This window comes from Bombyx mandarina, chromosome 24, assembly GCF_030267445.1.
Source record: "Bombyx mandarina strain Sakado chromosome 24, ASM3026744v2".
Lineage (NCBI taxonomy): Eukaryota > Metazoa > Arthropoda > Insecta > Lepidoptera > Bombycidae > Bombyx > Bombyx mandarina.
The window spans coordinates 12058853-12078824 of record NC_143230.1 but is presented as its reverse complement, the minus strand read 5'-3'; the positions used below and the strand labels follow the sequence as shown (position 1 = coordinate 12078824).

The window sequence follows — 19972 nt, the reverse complement described above, 5'->3', positions numbered from 1 at the left end:
GACTTTGCTTTTATTTCCGCACTCTCGCATTTGCGGTTGCTACAACCGAACGCACACCCCTGTAGTCCACGGACAACACACGGTTCTCGCTGACGGCGGTAGTGCTAGGTCCGGGGCAGCGCGACAGACGTCCAATAAAACCATCAAATGCTCTGCAAAATCTTTATTGAACTCGAAATGATTTAACAACTATATATAATAAATTAAATTTGGAAGTGGAAGTACTCTGGGCTGGCTCGCGTGTGTGTGTGAGCCTCAGTAGGAACATGCTGAAGGTCCACTGCACTCTGCAGCCGCCGCCCCTTGTTCAATACTCGTCGTGGAAGGGGTAGTCGGGGTGGTGCGTGCTGCAAACATATTGTACTATGGTGACGACGCAGGGACTGCACGCGCTCCCAGCCCTGAGCTCCGTATAGTGTACGAACAATATAGGCCAGTTTTTCCCATAGTGGGTGATAACGCCCCCTGTGGGCGCTGCAGGCCCAAAGGGGGGCGGTAGGAGGCCCAGAAAAAAAAATAGGGGTGTAGTTAGTGGCTTGGAAAGCGATTTGTAATTTCATTTAGGAGGACTCTTAGACACCGACTGAGCTCTCGCTGTTATGGTTTTTTAATAGGTGAAAAAATGGGGGCGCTAAAAAAGAATTTATTCTCAAAGTGGGCAGTAGACAAAATAAGTTTGGGAAGCCCTGGTATAGGCCTAAGCAGACCAGGACGGCATGGCAAGGGATTTGGCCGCCAGTCAGCGCACATTAGCCGCATGGATACCAGGGCATTCCAGCGCCTCTGCAGCTCCTGCGGCCCGATACACTTTTAGTCTCCAATTGCGTTTGGGCCTTGCCTATTTCTGCCGTGGTGCAGTAATGCATTTCGGTTTGAAAGGTAGGGTAGCTGTTGTAACTATACTGAGACCTTAGAACTTAAATCTCAAGGTGGGTGGTGCATTTACATTGTAGATGTCTATGGGCTCCAGTAACTACTAAACACTAGGTGGACTGTGAGCTCGTCCATTAATCTAAGGCAATAAAAAAAAGACCTCAACTCAATTATTGACCACCAGGTTTCACGTAACAGTGGGAATTACCATTCTACTTATTACCGCTCATTACTCATCACGTGAGCGCCGTGAGCTCCTCGGCTAGAAGACGCGTGTACTTACTCTCCCATAGTGCAGAGTCTCCCGTTACATTCTAGAGCAGATATCTGCTTGATGTCCTCGAGAGTCAGCTGGAAATCGAACACGTTGAAGTTCTCTTGTATCCTGCTCCTCGTCACGGACTTGGGGATCACGATCATGCCGCGATCGATGGCGTATCTGTCGACAAACGTATTGCTTAGATAGGTGGACGAGCTCACAGCCCACCTGGTGTTAAGTGGTTACTGGAGCCCATAGACATCCACAACGTAAATACGCCACCCACCTTGAGATATAACTTGTATGGTCTCGAGTATAGTTACAACGGCTGCCCCACCCTTCAAACCGAAACGCATTACTGCTTCACGGCAGACATAGGCGGGGCGGTCGTACCTACCCGCACGGACTCACAAGAGGTCCTACCACCAGTAATTACGCAAATTATAATTTTGCGGGTTTCATTTTTATTACACGATGTTATTCCTTCAGCGTGGAAGTCAATCGTGAACATTTGTTGAGTACGTATTTCATTAGAAAAATTGGTACCCGCCTGAGATTCGAACACCGGTGCATCGCTCAACACGGATGCACCGGACGCCTTATCCGTTAGGCCACGATGACTTCAAAACCTCCCTCTGTCTATCCCTCTGCGAGGCATTCACCTGATCAGGATCTGCGCAGTAGTCTTGGAGTGTTTGTTAGCGAGAGCGAGCAGCCTGGGGTCCTGTAGTAGCTGGGGGGCGGTGGGGGCGGCGCCGGGTCGGTCGGGGGAGCCCAGCGGGGAGTAGGCCGTCACCGCGATGTCGCGACTCTTGCAGAACTCGAACAGCTTCTCCTGGTTCAGGTAGGGGTGCACTTCGATCTGCGGGTGAGGAGAGCTACGTGAAGGAGGCCGCGGAGCACACAGTCGGGTAACAGTGTTCGCGGAGGAATGAAGTTCGGGTATAATTATATAATACTAGCGGCCCGCTCCGGCTCCGCTCGGGTCTTTAACAAAAATTTCAACGATATTTGACGTTTTATTTTTTTAAATAAAATAACACTTATTGCGGCATTACTATAATAGTTAGACATATGCTGTCGCGACACTTTTTGTGAATAATAATGTGTTCTACAAAGTCGTAGTACATTATTTTATTCTATCATCAAGAGTTTTCGCAGGACACGCAATTTAAAGTATTTTAGGTAATTTTTTTCAGCTTGAGTTACATTATTTGAGTTTTAGTAAGGATCCCTAATTTTTTTCAAAAAAGATTGTATGTCACTCGGGAATAGTGCAGCTTCCAAACAGTGAAAGAATTTTTCAAATCGGTTCAGTAGTTTCGGAGCCTATTCAATACAAACAAACAAACAAACAAATCTTTCCTCTTTATAATATTAGTATAGAAGTATAGACAATGCACGCGCTGTGCGCCACAGTTTGCATTGTAAAAATGTTTTTGATGTCTAATTTACCTGCTTGGCTAACCGTGTCTGGTCGGTCACCAAATCTCGTGATGATTAGAACTTAATTCCTTTACCTGACGAAGGAAATTGTGTACCTGGAGGACAGCCGGCTTGATCTTGGCCACTTCCAGTACTCTTTCGATCTGGCGCCGGTTGAAGTTGGAGAGTCCTATGCTGCGGGTGAGGCCCTTCTCCACCAGCGCCTCGAGCGCCCCCCACGTGTCCACGTAGTCCACCGCCGACGGGATGAACTTGTCCTCGGAGTCCTTCGGGAACAGGTCGTCGCCCTCCTGGATGTTTAATTTGTATTGTAATAGGTAGCTTCATCTATCTCTATATATAAAAATTAATTGCTGTTCGTTAGTCTCGCTAAAACTCGAGAGCGGCTGGACCGATTTGGCTAATTTTGGTCTTGAATTATTTGTGGAAGTCCAGAGAATGTTTAAAAGGTAGATTTTGTTTTTCCTTTGATGTGTCCCCCGTCGGACGGATTCCTTTTGTTTGTTTTAAGTTTATTTTATATAAAAGTTAAGGTGTTTTATTTATCAATTGAGGCACTACGAAGTCTGCCGGGTCAGCTATATACAATAAAATCAATAAGCTGATCATATACTTACTCCATGACACAGACATGGAAACGTGCAAACATGCACTAACAAATTGTCTTCACGACCTAGACTACGAGCAAACAGAGAACTTACTCCAAACTGTGAAGTGAACTACTTTTTGATTTCTGAGCCCAATTAAATCACTCACACCTATGTATGTACACACATAGGTGCACACACACACGCATATTGACCTACTTAAATGATAACACCTGATGATCTCTCAACACTAGTCCGAGATACCTGTTCACGACATAACCTAACCTAATCTATCTTAAGAGGAGGGAGCCTGGAGATCAGTAATAAAGGTCTTTGAACCTATAGTACAGACTTCAGCTCTTTCAAGGGCTAACAAAATAGATTATAAGGTTAATATCTATTTATATTTGCACCTTACATACCTTTAAGAGAGAAATACCTAAATAAATTATTGTTATTAAATTATTATTATTATTTTACCAAGAGCACACAGAATCCATGCACCTGGGATATTTTTCTTTGAAACAAGTTCTCTCGAAGTGATTGGGGTTACGATATCACTATTCAGAATTCTCTACCGCGAGGTATCCATGGAATTCTAATTTGAATGGTCGTACAGCCACTGTACCAATGTGATGTGATATCAGTCATCGGCTGCGGGGCGACGCTTACGCGACAACCATCTACTCAGACAGCGCACAACGACTCGAGTGCTTACCTTGAAGGCCTGGGGCCAATGTATGAGATAGAGATCTAAGTACTCCAAACCCAGGTTCTTTAACGAGGTCTTGATAGCTTCCTCCACGAGATCAGGGCGGTGGAACGTGCACCATAACTTGGACGTTATGAAGATATCCTCTCTGTTGAATAAACAAACAACGCCAGTATTCAATATTGTTTTGCAGCGATCAGGAGTGTCCCTTTTGAGTTTGGGAATAAATAGTTCCCTCTCCCTGTCCGAAGGGACGGAGTTTAATTGGCAGAGGGGCCCATTGATCCTCACGGAGGGCCAGACTCCAGCGCGCTACACCGCGGCCGAGGTGTTGCCTCTGTTGCGCAATGCATCATCGGAGCAGCAGACGCGCGTACTCCAACGGGGTGGGATGACAGTTACTTGTACAATGGTGACAGACCCACTGTCCTGATTTGCAGGGTGTGTGTGTTTCGGTTTGAAGGGTGGGGCAACCGTTGTAACTGTACTGAGACCTTAGAACTTATATGTCAAGGTGGGTGTTGCATCTACGTCGTAGATGTCTATGGACTCCAGAAACCACTTAAAACCAGGTGGGCTGTGAGCTCGTCCATCCATCTAAGCAATATATAAAAATGGACAACACTAACCACTCAACAGCAGTGAGCCCATCCAAACAATAGTTGGCCTAAATAAAAGATACACCGTACCTTTTGATTTTTCCTTCTTCAAACTTGGCTCTCAAGGCGTCCCCCACCTCCTTCTCATTGAGGTAGATGTGGGCGCAGTCCACGTGCCGGTAGCCGATGTCGATCGCGTCTTTGACTGCTTGAGTCACCTCTCCCGGCTTAGACTGGAGAAGACATCGCGCTTTATCAGTTACTTGTTGGCATCCGACAAAGGGAGATACTTATATTGCTAATAATGTTTCACCACCGCCCACGGACAGCGGCAATGCCAGGGACACAGCAAAACCACCTTCCTAGCAACCGCTATGGCCTTTCAAGCCTCACTTCAAGAAACATGTCGCAGTCAATTTTGGTTTGTTGTGACAATTGAATAACAATACGTTTGAGAGCAGCCTCGTGTCTCAAAGTGGGTAGCCATATTCACGTTGTGATACCCGCCCTGAGTCCCGGTGATCACAGCAATAACAATACTTATTGATTTAAGAAGCTGACATTACGTAGTGAGTGGGCGGGCAGCCACAGCCGAGCGTAGACTCCACGAGCTAGTTATATTTAATACTAGCGGCCCGCTCCGGCTCCTCTCGGGACTTTAACAAAAATTTCAACGATATTTGACGTCGTTTTATTTATTTAAATAAAAGAAAACCATAGGTAATGTGTTCTACAAAGTCGTAGTACATTATTTTATTCTATCATCAATAGTTGTCGCAGGGCACGCGATGTAAAGAATATTTTAGGTAATTTGTTTACACCTTGGGTTACATTATTGGAGGATATTAGTAAGGATCCCAAATTTTTTTCAAAAAAGATTATAGCCTATGTCACTCGGGAATAGTGTAGCTTCCAAACAGTAAAATAATTTTTCAAATCGTTTCAGTAGTTTCGGAGCCTATTCAATACAAACAAACAAACAAATCTTTCCTTTTTATAATATTGGTATAGATTATAGAGGTATAGATTAGTATAGATATATTCACTACATTAGGTAGGTACTTAAATAACCATCAAGTATCAATTATTACTAGTGGTCCCGCAATAGTCGAAATTCGACTATAATGAAAATTATAAGTTTGTACTTCTATAATCAAAACTTTCTCCAAGACTACACTTTGGGTAAATATTAATAAAGACAGACAATATTGAATCTATTCTCAATTTGACAACAGACGTCAAGAACAAAAGTTTCACAATAAATAGTATGCATGCGTGTGTGCGTCAAATACATGGTATTGTAATGGTGTGTGTAATGTTTTTTTTATTGATTCAATGTTTTATTAATGCATAATTAAAAACAATGTTAACATCCTGAACTCCCTCTCTATATTCTCTATAAGTGTGGGAAGTTTCATACTCCTCCGTCCGCGCAATTTAGATACGCTCCGGCCTTGTCTAGTGTTTGACATCAACGTTCAAATTAAAACAATGAAAAATTAACACGTTACATAAGCGGTGTTTGAGGGCAGAACCGACGCCGCGGGCCTGCGTAATGCTTATGTACACACAGCGTTACCTTATCAGATACTAATACTATAAAGAGGAGACATTTGTTTGTTTGTTTGTATTGAATAGGCTCCGAAACTACTGAACCGATTTCAAAAATTCTCTCACTGTTTGGAAGCTAAACTATTCGCGAGTGACATAGGCTTCTTTTTTGAAAACATTAGGGATCTTTACTAAAACTTCAATAATGTAACCCAATGTGTAAAAAAATTAACTAAGATATTCTTTACATGGCGTCCCCTGCGAAAACTATTGATGATAGAATAAAATAATGTACCACCTACGACTTTGTAGAATACATTATTAATTACAAAAAGTGTCGCGACAGCATATATCTAACTTTCTTCTGTGTTCTTTTATTTAAGTGAGTGTTCTTTTATTTAAGAAACTAAAACAACGTCAAATATCGTTGAAATGTTAAAGACCCGAGCGGAGCCGGAGCGGGCCGCTAGTACCTAATATGTAAAAAGGATCTCTGTAAACGCACTGTGGATAAACGCAGTGGCTCCAGGTAGTATGAATGAGCTCTACTCCGGTGGCGGGCGGAGCGATGGTAAAAACGAGATGATGGAATCATTTCAACAAACAATTCCTCAGAGCACTCCTCATGGAATATACGGTAAAAAATGCGGAGAAAAGCGAAGTCTTCCCGCAGACTCAGAGCTTCCAAACGATGCGTGAGAATGGGATTATCGCCAATCCGAAGGGCCCGGCTATGGAATGAGCTCCCCTCCACGGTGTTCCCAGAGCGCTATGACATGTCCTTCTTCAAACGAGGCTTATAGAGAGTACTTAACGGTGGGCAGCGGCTTGACTCTGCCCCTGGCATTGCTGAAGTCCACGGGCGACGGTAACCACTCACCATCAAGTGGGCCGCATGCTCGTCTGCCTAAAAGGGCTATAAAAATAATAATAAAATGATAAAAAAATTATCAGGTAGTTTTAACTTAAATTTTCAATTTGCCACTGGTAGGTACAATGCGATAATAATGGTAGGCACCAATCAGCGTTGCTAATGGAATGTTCAATTGTGGTATATTATATTATTATTATCGTTGGGTCTCCACATGTGTGTCATGTGAGGGAGAGTGGCGCTGCGGGTTGAGGAGTTAGTAGGAGGAGCACGTGCTTGCCCCCGGGGGCGAGGAGAGCGCGGGAGAGGAGTCCGTACCGACGCGACGGAGATGCACGCAGCCTCCGCCCGACCCAACTAACTACCACAATCTACACTAACATTTATGTAAATATAAAAACAAACAAAAACATGAGAATTAATTCGACAGTCTGTGTGTTCGTTACCAGATTGCGCAAAACTGAATGAATGGATTTGAATGAAATTTCGCAGTTTATAACATAAGACTAGCGCCCCGCCACACGTCGCGTCGCGTCGTCCTGCACAGTACTGCACACACGTCGTACAGCGGACGGAACTGTGAACCTAAACCAGGCTCAAATTCACACCAACACACACAAAAAAATCATCAAAATCGGTTCGGCAGTTTCGCAGACGAATTAAATATCTATATTAAGATTAACAAATGGTTTTAAGATGGTAAAAGACGCGACCCGGACAAGGCCGGGTATATCTGCGGCACGACGGAGTGTGCCTGGTCTACAAATCAACCGGCAGTCTGGACCAGCGGCTGCTCACGACTGTGCGACTCTGTCCCGGGAAAAAGAATGGCGTTTCATTCTTTCTTAATTAGAGAGATATGTGGCCGTAACCGTCTGGTTATTAACTAGAAATGATCCTTCTTCACGAGTATAGATGTACGGTAACAATAATGATCTTAAACAAAATAACAAAAGGTAGACTGTCAGAGAATGCCTATGGCATTAAGTCCGCCTTTATACTGTCTAGTATATAAAGTTATAAATAAATAAATATATAAACGTCACTCATACCGTGTCCTGTGTAGGATGATCGCTTAATGTGGTGCGGTGCATACAGCAAGTTTTGGGTTAACACCCACAATGAGGCTATTGAAGTTATTTAATTCTACCCGCACGGCAATAAATAAACAAATCTTTGCTCAAAATTTTTTAAGGAATAACTAACTGCTTTATATTCGAGTGCAAACAAAACCGTAGCCGACTCACCTTCCAAGTTCCTAGTCCGATGACGGGGCACGTGCGTCCGTTGTTGAATATGACGGGGACTGGCGCGGCCATGCTTGATGCTTGATGCTTGCTGCTCGATGCTCGATGCGATCAGTGCGACGGTCGCCGATCAACTGAACGCATTAGGAGGGAAACGATGTTATAACACGATCCTTGCACGCGCTAAAGGTACTGTTTCACTATTGCGATTTACGCGGTCGTGGACCACAAATTTATTCCTATTTCGGTGTAATTTTTTTTTATTGCAGAAAAGGAAGTCTTCAACATAGCATAGAGTATGGCCTTGATGGCGAGTGAGCACGGTTGCCCCTGACCGTCACCACATTCAAGAACACAACTAAACTGTTGCTTACTGTCTCTAACAATTGAGAATTAGGCCTCAAGTCCCAAAGGTGGTGGCGGCCACGGAGTCCTATCTATGACCTCCGCTAGCCCCTTAACATCAGATGGGCAGATGGGCATCCAAGAGATTAATAGAAGCACCCACTACAAAGATTTCACGTTTTTTTTATTGCCCTTGTAGGCAGACGAGCATACGGCCCACCTGATGGTGAGTGGCTACCGTCGCCCATGGACTTCAGCAATACCAGGGGCAGAGCCAAGCCGCTGCCTACCTACTTCTAAATAAACACTATTCTATTCTCGATTGCAATAGTGAAAACGTGCACTAATCATCGGAATATTCGGACTGTGAATCATTCCAATGGAAAATTATATCCTTGAACAATCAGCCGCCGCGACGCGTCGTAGGGCGCGGGGTGAGGAGGGGGCGGGGGTCCGGGGACTCGCCCCCGTCCGAAGCCTGGGTATTTTGTTGCACTTGAAACATTATTTAAACTCATCAAGTTAAATTCAGACCCGGGTGAGATTCGTCGAAATTTAGAGGAGTACTTACTGTGATAATAATTGATGATCTAATCGATATTCCACTGGAGCGATCTCGTCATCATCTCTTGTGGGCTATCCTCGTCGCATTCCTTCTAACGGCGCGGCGTAACTGAAGTTTTCCAACGCTCACTAGTGATTGGTTGTTATGTGAGTCCGCATGGAGAGAGATCCCGCGACTCATCTCGGCTCAAAGAGACTGTCATCTCCTCGCTCTGGAGTACATAATACAACTTAATGAATATCGTAAAACAATCTTGCGACGAAGGGCTCGACGAGTAAATTAACTCTCAGACACAGCCCACTGAGTTTCTCGCCGGATCTTCCAGTGGGTCGCGTTTCCGATCCAGTGGTAGATTCTGCGAAGCACGGCTCTTGCTAGGGTTCGTGTTAGCAGCGTTATCAGGTTTGAGCCCCGTGAGCTCACCTACTAGTTAAGGCGACGCTGATATAGCCTCTCAAGGCTTCAGCTTAGGTAGGGCAAAAAAAAAAAGTAAAACAATTAATTTCATGATGATATCTTTCCGCGGCATGAGGTTACCGTTTGCCACACTCACAGAGTAAACCGGCTCTCTCTCTATGGTCCTCTGTCAGCGGCGCGTCACTCCCGTCACTCCCGTCACTCGCGTCACTCGCGTCACGCGCGTCGTCACCATATCACGCAACACTATATTAATTCGACGACTGTACAACGCATACAATGGGTAACTCGGTACGTCTGTAACAAATAGCAGCTCAGTTGTATCTCGCGCACGCTGCACGAAGACGCCGCCCTTGTAGCCCCAGGGGGCGGCTGGGGGCTGGGATATTCATGACGCTATTTCTATGGACAACGGACATCACTCAACATCAGACGAGCCGTGTGTTCGTTAAGTCATCAAGATCAATGCATAAATCTCACGTTTACGTCCTCCTTCACCGGACCGGTCAGACTTAGGAACGAACTTTAATGACCATTAACAGACTTTGGTTGTTACTAAGGCTTGTACTCAGCGGCGTGCCCACAGGCTGGACGGGCCCGGCACCAGGTCGCGCCGGTGACGCGGGGTCCGCAGCAGCTGACGCCGGCAGGGCGGGGTCTGTCCCCGGATACCACGCCACACCGGCCTCGCAACGTTCAAGTGAATATCTGTATTGTTGTTAAGTTAGTTGGCGGCCGCGCCGACTCACGCCTCAACGTGTGTTCACATTATATGACTCTTCCCGATATTTGTCACTGATAACGTTACCTGACAGGTCTGTCATGGACTTTACTAAGGGTCGGCTCACACACAGACGACAGAGCGGTATAGTATGCGCAGAAGTCCATATTCTCTGGGTCTGTTTGTTTTCTCTTTCTTTCTCTACACTCACATGTGTACCTATAGATAAATATGCAATTGGGTATGAGCATTGTGTTGCTAGACAAACTAGCGCACGACCCACACGATGTGAAGTGTCCAGAGCTCATAGACATCACGACGTGTCTGCAACCACCCCTCTCGAGACCTGACAAGGTTTAATATTGTCTTGTGTAAGGCCCTGACACCACGGCAGAGATAGACAGGACAGCGGTCCCAGCCGGTGCGTAATGCAAACCCTGATTATCTGCTACTCCGACCCGCTCATTTATCGATTGCATGAAGCTATTGCATGCAGCAGAGATGCGAATGTTGTGATGGATGTGTGGAGTAACGAGAATGGATAGAATACGGAATGAATATGTTAGAGGAAGTCTGAAAGTGGCAGCTGTGACAGAGAAGCTGAGGAGTGCGCGTTTGGGATGGTATGGACATGTGATGAGACGAAATGACAATGAGGTTGGTAAGAGAGTGTTAACTATGAATGTGGAAGGATATAGAGGAAGAGGTAGACCTAAGAAGAAATGGATGGATTGCGTGAAAGACGATATGGGTAAGAGGGGAGTGAGCGAAGAAATGGTATATCATAGCAGAGTATGGAAGGAGAAAACATGTTGCGCCGACCCCAGGTGACTGGGAGAAGGGCAGGATAATGATGATGATGATGAGAGCGATAGCAATCAACATAGCACTAAAACACAGAAATTACAAATTTCGTCACGTAATTAGTTTATTAAATGTGATGCCACCCCGTGGTCCGCAGACGTACACTCGTCACGTTACAATGACATTATCCCACAAGTGGCCCGATATTGTCATTCTTGAGCACTCTTAGTCTACGGTCATATAATAAACACACGGATGATGTCCAGCCGATATAGTACCTCAAGCACCGGTCACGGTTCCCGTCGAACCCATCCCTTGCGACGAAGGGCTCGACGAGTGAATTAACCCACAGACACAGCTCACTGAGTTTGAACCCATCCCTTGCGACGAAGGGCTCGACGAGTGAATTAACCCACAGACACAGCTCACTGAGTTTCTCGCCGGATCTTCTTAGTGGGTCGCGTTTCCGATCCGGTGGTAGATTCTGCGAAGCACTGCTCTTGCTAGGGCTAGTGCTAGCAACACTCCGGTTTGAGCCCCGTGAGCTCACCTACACGTTAGGGCGAAGCTGAAATAGCCTCTCAAGGCTATAAGCATAGGTAGGAGGAAAAAAATCCGAAATACGCATTCGTTGTGATCACATTGCAGACTGAACAATATCTATCGAACGTAATCAACCCAGAGAGTGAAAACCCGCCGCAGCAGCCATATACTCAGCCGATCTCTGGCGGACTCCGGGGCCTGGCCCCTGGACAGCAGCAGCCCGGCACCGCCTCACCTCCGTACGGAAGGCAGAATGTACAAATTGACTTAAATCGCTAATCGTAAAACAAACGTACAGTAATTGTAAAGTCATCATCTACATCAGATCAAAAGGTAACGATAGGGAAGTATTGAAATGCTTCACACAGGCACACAAGGATAACGTATCGGCTCCGTGACGCGGGACAGCGGCTAACGTGATGATGTTTATATTTTCCATTATATGAAAATGTTTCTATTTAATTATTTGTTTCTTATCCCGCGGGCAGTGGGGGAGATCAGACCTCCTAAACCCTTTCCCTATAATCTATGTCCGTGATTAGGTATACTAATATTTGAAAGACCGCTACGCGTTATGTATTTTTCCAGCCCGCGTTCCCTCAAGCTCAAGTGAGTCAACAGCCGAGCGTCCCGCCGCCCTACCAGCAACCAGGTTATAAGGCCAGGCCGGGGAAGATACCTTTTTTTTTTCTCTTGCACCCGACGTCCGATCCCTTCCGAGGTCAGAACCCGGATGAGGTAGGGGGGCTACCGCGGTCAACACTACAACCAGACGGCGCGGCTCACCCCAAGGACGCCCAGCCGACGGAGCCTTCGAGGCGAATCGAAGGCTCTGAATCGTCGGCCGTCTCGGTACGGCAGCCCGTCGGGCCGCCCAGACGGTGCCGCTGGCGTCCCGGAATACCCCGCGTTCGACACATTCTGATATTAATAATGTTGCCGAATCCTAGTAGCAAACAAAAGAAATCTGTCAGAACTGACATGTTACCGAAGTCCGCGCCGGGTCTGTTTTACAGTCGACGAGTCCGGTCATCATTGTCAGAGCGGTTCAGGTTCTTGCCAGATTTCTTGAGTTTGCCGATAGATTTTTTTACTGACCTCATATACCGCGACCGCAGGTGGGTGCCCCCAGCCCGGGCTGCTCCAGCCGGCGGTGTGCGCGTCATGCTTCGCCTGGCTGACCTCCCTGTGGTCGTGCTTCAACGTGGCAAGCTGTATGAAATCGAACGTCGCCGACCCGGTCAATCCCAATCAGGCTCCCCACAACCCGCCCCCTGCCAGTTCTACTCCCCCCAACCCCCCTCACCCCGGTGCGACCGCCCCGCCTCAGTTGAATGCGAACGCAAATCCGCCCAGTCCTGCAGTCGCCGGCCACACCGACGGGCGCCGCAGTGACGATCCCGAGTCTGTGTCTACGGTCTCCGCGAGCAGTGACATCGATGACGACAGTGGAAGCTATGACGAATGATGCCGTCAATAGAGAAGTCGCGATCGTAATGTACGGACGGACGGGCTCTCACAGGAAATGTTTGAAGGGAGGAATTTGTGAAGCCATGGCGACGCCATCTCTTAGTGTGGACAGTCATTAGTCCGGAGCTCGCCTGTCGCCTGTCGCCCGTGGACCATGCCGCGGGCCCGACTAGTGTTAGGGCTGGCCACATGCTTCGCTCATCTGACGCTCACGTTAAACAAAGACAGAGCATCATGCCGAGCTGCTCCTTCTAGAAACGACGACGGAACTTGTTCTGTGTCAATTATTCGAACACTCACCATACGCTTCTAATTATATTTATAAGATTTTGATTCTTTATATTTGTACCATACATACTAGATGTATATTAAATATATAAATTTTATGACAGTTTTGTTAAACGCGTGGTAGTTTTTAGTTTAATAAATAAATAAATAATAAATAAATTCCTCGATTGCAAAGAGTAGAAAACTAAAATTGACTTAAATGTTTTGATGGCTTAAAATACAGCTGAGCTAACTGCCCCCTGGTGGTAAGTGGTTACCGTCACTCACGGACAACAGCAGCGCCGGGGGCACAGCCAGGCCGCCGCTTACTGCTGTAGCTGACTTCCGATAGAAAATATTCACGTGATTGTTTCTTGGCACGTTTGTACTGTGTGTGTTCATGAACCACTCATCCGATTGAGATGCAACCCGGAGCACGACTAGGTTCAAACAAACAGTGTTCATGAACGAGGAACAGTCACAAGAGAACAGAACAAATAGAATCTGCAGGGGATGGACAGGGTGAAGATCTTCCCTTTGTCGTTAGAGAGCTTGTAGTTAGCTTACGTACGTGGCGCCTGCTCACATCCTGACCAATCCTGCCGCACAGCAGGCATGCGTTCCGGTCTCATGAGCGAGATGATCCTTAACGCACGAGTCTATACACCCGCGCTTCAAACTGTCGGGGGTCGGTACATAAACAATAACAAATTATTGATATTGCTACGTCGGTAAGAGTAACACCATCTGTCGTCGACTAGCAGAAAATAATATCAAAAGAACTAGTAAAATTGAGAACGCTCGAGAAGTGCTTTTTACAGGTGGTAGGACCTCTTGTGAGTCCGCGCGGGTAGGTACCACAACCCTGCCTATTTCTGCCGTGAAGCAGTAATGCGTTTCGGTTTGAAGGATGGGGTATGCTCCAGGGGATCGAATTGTTTATTCCCTCCTCTGAAGTGCCCGTTGGGGGTCGCAACAGACCCTGGTATACAATGCCAGCAGGGATGCTGCACACCTCAAGCGGTCCGCATACGTGGCATGGGATAATGCCAGGAGACGTCGGGATCCTAACATCTCAGGGGAAAGGCGGAAATATAACGCCGCTTCCAGGTCCTACAAGAAGGTAATTGCCAAGGCGAAGTCGGAGCACGTCGCTAGAGTTGGCGAGCGATTGAAGAGCTATCCCTCCGGGAGCCGTGCTTTTTGGTCGCTCGCCAAAGCTGCAGAAGGAAACTTCTGCAGGTCTAGTCTCCCACCACTGCGCAAGTCCGATGACAATCTGGCCCACAGCGCGAAAGAGAAGGCTGACCTTCTGGTCAAACTCTTCGCCTCGAACTCGACTGTGGACGACGGGGGTGCCACACCACCGAACATCCCCCGGTGTGATAGCTCCCTGCCGGATATCTGCTTCACACAGTGTGCAGTCAGGCGGGAGCTCCGACTCCTGGACGTCCATAAGTCAAGTGGGCCAGACGGCATCCCCGCAGTGGTTTTGAAAACGTGCGCCCCTCAGCTGACACCTGCGCTAACGCGTTTGTATCGCCTCTCTTATTGCACTAACAGGGTTCCGTCTTCACGGAAGACCGCCCACGTCCACCCTATCCCCAAGAAGGGTGACCGGTCGGACCCATCGAGCTACAGGCCTATCGCGATAACTTCCTTGCTTTCCAAGGTGATGGAGCGAATTATAAATACACAACTCCTGAAGTATCTTGAAGATCGCCAGCTGATCAGTGACAGTACGGTTTCCGTCACGGTCGCTCAGCTGGCGATCTTCTTGTATACCTTACTCACAGGTGGGCTGAAGCCTTGGAGAGCAAGGGCGAGGCTCTTGCTGTGAGCCTTGATATCGCGAAGGCCTTCGACAGGGTCTGGCATAGGGCACTTCTATCGAAGTTACCATCTTACGGAATCCCCGAGGGTCTCTGCAAGTGGATCGCTAGCTTTTTGGATGGGCGTAGCATCACGGTCGTTGTAGACGGTGACTGTTCTGATACCATGACCATTAACGCTGGCGTTCCACAAGGTTCGGTGCTCTGCCCCACGCTTTTCATCCTGTATATCAATGACATGCTGTCTATTGATGGCATGCATTGCTATGCAGATGATAGCACGGGGGATGCGCGATATATCGGCCATCAGAGTCTCTCTCGGAGCGTGGTGCAAGAGAGACGATCAAAACTTGTGTCTGAAGTGGAGAACTCTCTGGGGCGAGTCTCCGAATGGGGTGAATTGAACTTGGTTCAACAGAGCGAAGCGGTACTTCACGCCTGGACAAAGACTTTTGCTTTATAAAGCACAAGTCCGGCCTCGCATGGAGTACTGCTCCCATCTCTGGGCCGGGGCTCCCAAATACCAGCTTCTTCCATTTGACTCCATACAGAGGAGGGCCGTTCGGATTGTCGATAATCCCATTCTCTCGGATCGTTTGGAGCCTCTGGGTCTGCGGAGGGACTTCGGTTCCCTCTGTATTTTGTATCGTATGTTCCATGGGGAGTGCTCTGAGGAATTGTTCGAGATGATACCAGCATCTCGTTTTTACCATCGCACCGCCCGCCACCGGAGTAGAGTTCATCCATACTACCTGGAGCCACTGCGGTCATTCACAGTGCGTTTCCAGAGATCTTTTTTGCCACGTACCATCCGGCTATGGAATGAGCTCCCCTCCACGGTGTTTCCCGAGCGCTATGACATGTCCTTCTTCAAACGAGGCTTATGGAGAGTATTAAGCGGTAGGCAGCGGCTTGGCTCTGCCCCTGGCATTGCTGAAGTCCATGGGCGACGGTAACCACTCACCATCAGGTGGGCCGTATGCCCGTCTGCCTACAAAGGCAATAAAAAAAAAATAAAAAAAAATGGGGTAGCCGTTGTAACTATACTTGGGACCTTGGAACTTGTGTCTCAGGGTGGGTGGCGCATTTGCATTGTGGACGTCTATGGGCTTCAGTAACCACTTAACACCAGATGGGCTGTGAGCTCGTCCACCCATCTAAGCAATAAAATATTAAAAAGTGCAACGCCATCTATTATCAAATAGCGAAAATACATCGAAATGACTGGTCCTGCCGGGAATGTTTACAATAATTGCAGAGAATAGAAGCAGTTCAGTGTTCTAAGTGCTTAAGTAATGGTTTTAATTTGTACTTCGATGGAAGTTTTATTTATCCCAAAACCCAGCACCCCAATATAACTCTATCGATCAAAATATCTTTCTTTTTTAATTGTTCAATTTTAGTACTTTTTTCTACGGTCCAAATGGCAGTAAGTGGCAGGAGTAAGCACGTATACAATATCACAATATGAATGCAGTCAAGTAGTCAAAACTAGCTTTTTCTATTTAAATTTGTACTATCTATACTTTGTATTTTTTAAGAGGTAATCCTTAACTATATATTAACGCCCTCTCTTGTTCAATAGTAATCGGTCGTGTCGACATTTTGCTAAATCGTCCAGCTATGAAAGAATCAGACTGGACTCATTCCGTAATAATTTGAGTTCTAAAAAGAGGTTGACAAATATTTGAGTGCTATGTTTCTTTCGTCTTTAACTTATTAACTGTTCGCCCTGTTGGACTAAAACAAAGAATTTTTGAAAATTTTAAGCCCTGCTCAGTTTGCTTTAGATAAGGAGATAGAAATAAGTAAGCGCATCTCACAATCAGCCCATAATTGAAAAATCTTTAAGTACATAAAAACTACAATGCAATGAAACCTTTTTCGATTGAATCTTTGAAAGAATTTTTAAAAAGAAGAAAGTAAAATTCGAATGTAGGTTTGAAACATTACATCTCTTGTTCTAGCACTAGCTTCACCACCCCCTCCTGACATGGCCACGAATTTTTAGTAAAATTAACAAAAAACAATACAAAATTTTCAAGTAACAAACCGGCGAGTAAACAAAATCAACGTAAACAATGGCTTTAGTTCTGAGGAAGGCTGTTTTGACGAAAAATGTGTCGTTCTTAAAATGCATCAAGGGGCGAGCTTTGACTTCCGCGGGCACCAAGAAAAGCACCGCGCCGTTATGTAAGTTCAAAGTTACTCTCTACTTACTTTGTTTCTGCTACAGTCTACTAATGCTTAGTTCCGCCCAGAGTTTTGTCAATTTTTTTATCAATTACCGATTACTTCCACGTGATTATTTTGGTGGTACAAATTGTAAAAACCGTTAGAAAATCTTATCGTATGTCGTAGAAGGTTCATAAACATCTTTTCGGCTGTCTCGTCGTGTGCACCTACTTCTAGATGTTTCTAGTACTTTGTTCTTGATGACGGGCGAATAGGAAAATTATACCGTGAATTTGTCACTTGGCGAGTAAATAAACATTGTACAAAGTAATAGAGTCGCATTACATAAATGGGCAGATAGATTTGTTGTCCGCTAATGGCACCGGTCGCGCTGGCGGGGTTGTGTAGGAGGGAGGCGGTCGGCGCCGCGGCGGACCTCCAGGCACTAATCACTCGGCGAGATCGCGTACTTTCCCCTTGCAGCACGGCCAGCCGGCGGGCTCCCTCGCCGGGTTATTAATGCTTGGATGTCCTTTACAGTGGCGGCCCGAAGCGACGCGTCCGTCTCCGAGAGCTGGCGCCCGGGACGCGGCGACCAGCTCGTCTCGTGGCGAAATTACGCTGAGAAGAAGGATGAGAAGAAAGAGGGCTGTCCTAGTTGCGGATGTCCATGTGGTCCCTGTGGGCCGTGCGGTCCGTGCCCTGGACCGTGTCCTCCGTGCGGGCCATGCGGGCCTTGTGGTCCATGCGGGCCTTGCGGCCCATGTGGGCCTTGCGGTCCGTGTCGATACCCTTGCCCGTATGGTCCATGCGGGCCTTGTGGGCCTTGTCGATTCCCGGGCCCTTGTGGTCCCTGTGGTCCCTGTGGTCCGTGCGGACCTTGCGGACCATGCGGCCCTTGCCCAAGCCCGTGCCCGTGCCCATGTCCAAGCCCGCCAAAGAAATGTGAATCAGCCACTTGTCCGGCATGCAGCTATCAAGGAGCTACGAAGCCTGAGGAGCTGAAGAAAGAGGAAAAGAACTTATCTCGCATCAGCGCCACGGGGGTTGTCAAGGTGACCCCGTGACGGACCAACTGGTACCGCCGTCGAAATTGAATTAAGCCCAACCGGAGTGCTCCATTACCGTTTATAACTAACAATAACACTAAGAAATAAACAGAAGTCTAAGCTAAATTGTCTTTTATTCTTAGATATTATATGATGTTTCAGTGGATATGAAATTGCAACATAACTTTACAGTGGCTGCGGTGAGGAGTCGCGGCCGGCGGGAGAACCGTGGTCGCTCCGTCAGAAGCGCGAAGACTGCACATACGAAGGTACTGGTGACTCCGTGCGGCGGACGAGCGGCTAGACGAACTGGTCGCCACTACAGCGTGTCGTGTCCCAGCCTTGTTACAAAGAAGAGTTGCCGACCAAGCGATCACATGGGCTCCTTTGGAACTAGAGCTGTTTCTTGCGTTTCCATCAAAGCTCCTATTCAATGCCCCCCTCACTGCCCGTTATCTGCTTTGGGTTTGCTGCAGCCCGGTACAGCTGTGGTTGGTCTGAAGAGGTCGTACTCTAAGCCGGCTGGTACGCCCCCGACGAGTGGGCCGTGTCCGTTCCCGTGCGGCCCGTGCGGCTGTCCATCGGGCTGTGGCTGTCTGCCGCCACCCTCGAACCAGCCGCCGCGCTGCGTGCAGTACATGACGGGCTACTATTACTATCCCTATGGGTACTGGTTCTGCGGTCCTTACCACGTCAGCGGCACGTGTTATCCAGTGGGACCGAATGGGCCGGGGCCCTGCGGACCGTGCGCGCCATGCGGCCCGTGCGGACCTTGCGCGCCGTGCGGTCCTTGTGCGCCTTGCAGGCCATGCGCACCGTGCGGCCCGTGCCCGTGCCCGAAATGCGCAGTCCCATCTTGCGTGTGTCCTGGTGGGAGCGCAATCGAAAATACAGACCCACGACTTCCTGCAAAGCTGAATCCGAACATTATACCAGCGAATCACCTTCCGCCCGCCCGCGAGGGTCCGAAGTTGGGTATTTCAAAGTTCCTTCCCTTCAACACGACGGGTGCGCCCGGACTGAGCACGCCGCAGCCTGCCGACGCCAAGAAGCCGAAGCCTCCAGTAATCTCATCCCTGGTTTGTCCGTATAGCACGCAAGCCCCGGGCAGCGCCGAGGCTGTGTCGAACTGCACCCTTGAGAACAAACCCAATGCTTGGGATGCCATAGTAAACAAACAGTCGCCGTGCTCGCGGCAAGCGTCGTCTTGTGCCTTTCAGAGGACCGAGAGCACTCACAGAAAGACTCCGATCTACCACAAGCGCTTGAGGCGGTTCGCTACTGAAGCGTGCCCTCCGCTCGACAAGCCGCGTGTCATCTTGAGACGCGAACAAAGAGACCAGCCCGCTGTGCTGCCCGGAGCCTTCAATTACGGCTCAGTGCCCAGTTTCAAGAATCCTTATCCACGAGCAAAAATGAGTTTCAAGCCATATGAATGATCTTGCTGAAATAAACCATGACTAATTCGATTTACCTGATCTCTTATTTGATGCGGCTTTCCGCGTGTACTACCTCACATTAAATCAATTTGAAGATTCTGTATTTGAAAGTTCGATGCATGGACTAAGTGTGTGGGTGTAGGCTCCAGTAACCACTTACTCACACCAGGTGGGCCGTGAGGCCGTGAGGTCGTCCACCC

At 47.6% G+C, this 19972-nt stretch overlaps 3 protein-coding genes across 3 annotated transcripts; 2 read left to right on the top strand and 1 right to left on the bottom strand.

Annotated features, from left to right (window-relative positions):
* Positions 1–148: 148 nt before the first annotated feature.
* LOC114243833 (aldo-keto reductase 1B) lies at positions 149–8285 on the bottom strand. The gene is made up of 7 exons (XM_028175453.2): positions 8146–8285; positions 4567–4709; positions 3884–4025; positions 2674–2868; positions 1795–1994; positions 1157–1312; positions 149–347 (listed from the first exon to the last, which is right to left on the bottom strand). Exons 1-7 carry the CDS (start codon positions 8215–8217, stop codon positions 308–310), a joined length of 948 nt encoding a protein of 315 aa, XP_028031254.2. The 5' UTR covers positions 8218–8285; the 3' UTR covers positions 149–307.
* Positions 8286–9711: 1426 nt separating this feature from the next.
* LOC114243860 (uncharacterized) lies at positions 9712–13396 on the top strand. The gene is made up of 5 exons (XM_028175490.2): positions 9712–9763; positions 10059–10172; positions 11646–11795; positions 12129–12192; positions 12659–13396. The coding sequence occupies exons 1-5, from the start codon at positions 9752–9754 to the stop codon at positions 13006–13008; spliced, it is 690 nt and encodes a 229-aa protein (XP_028031291.2). The 5' UTR covers positions 9712–9751; the 3' UTR covers positions 13009–13396.
* A 3578-nt stretch (positions 13397–16974) lies between these two features.
* LOC114243871 (uncharacterized) lies at positions 16975–19806 on the top strand. The gene is made up of 2 exons (XM_028175504.2): positions 16975–17302; positions 18526–19806. The coding sequence occupies exons 1-2, from the start codon at positions 17191–17193 to the stop codon at positions 19770–19772; spliced, it is 1359 nt and encodes a 452-aa protein (XP_028031305.2). The 5' UTR covers positions 16975–17190; the 3' UTR covers positions 19773–19806.
* Positions 19807–19972: the final 166 nt, after the last annotated feature.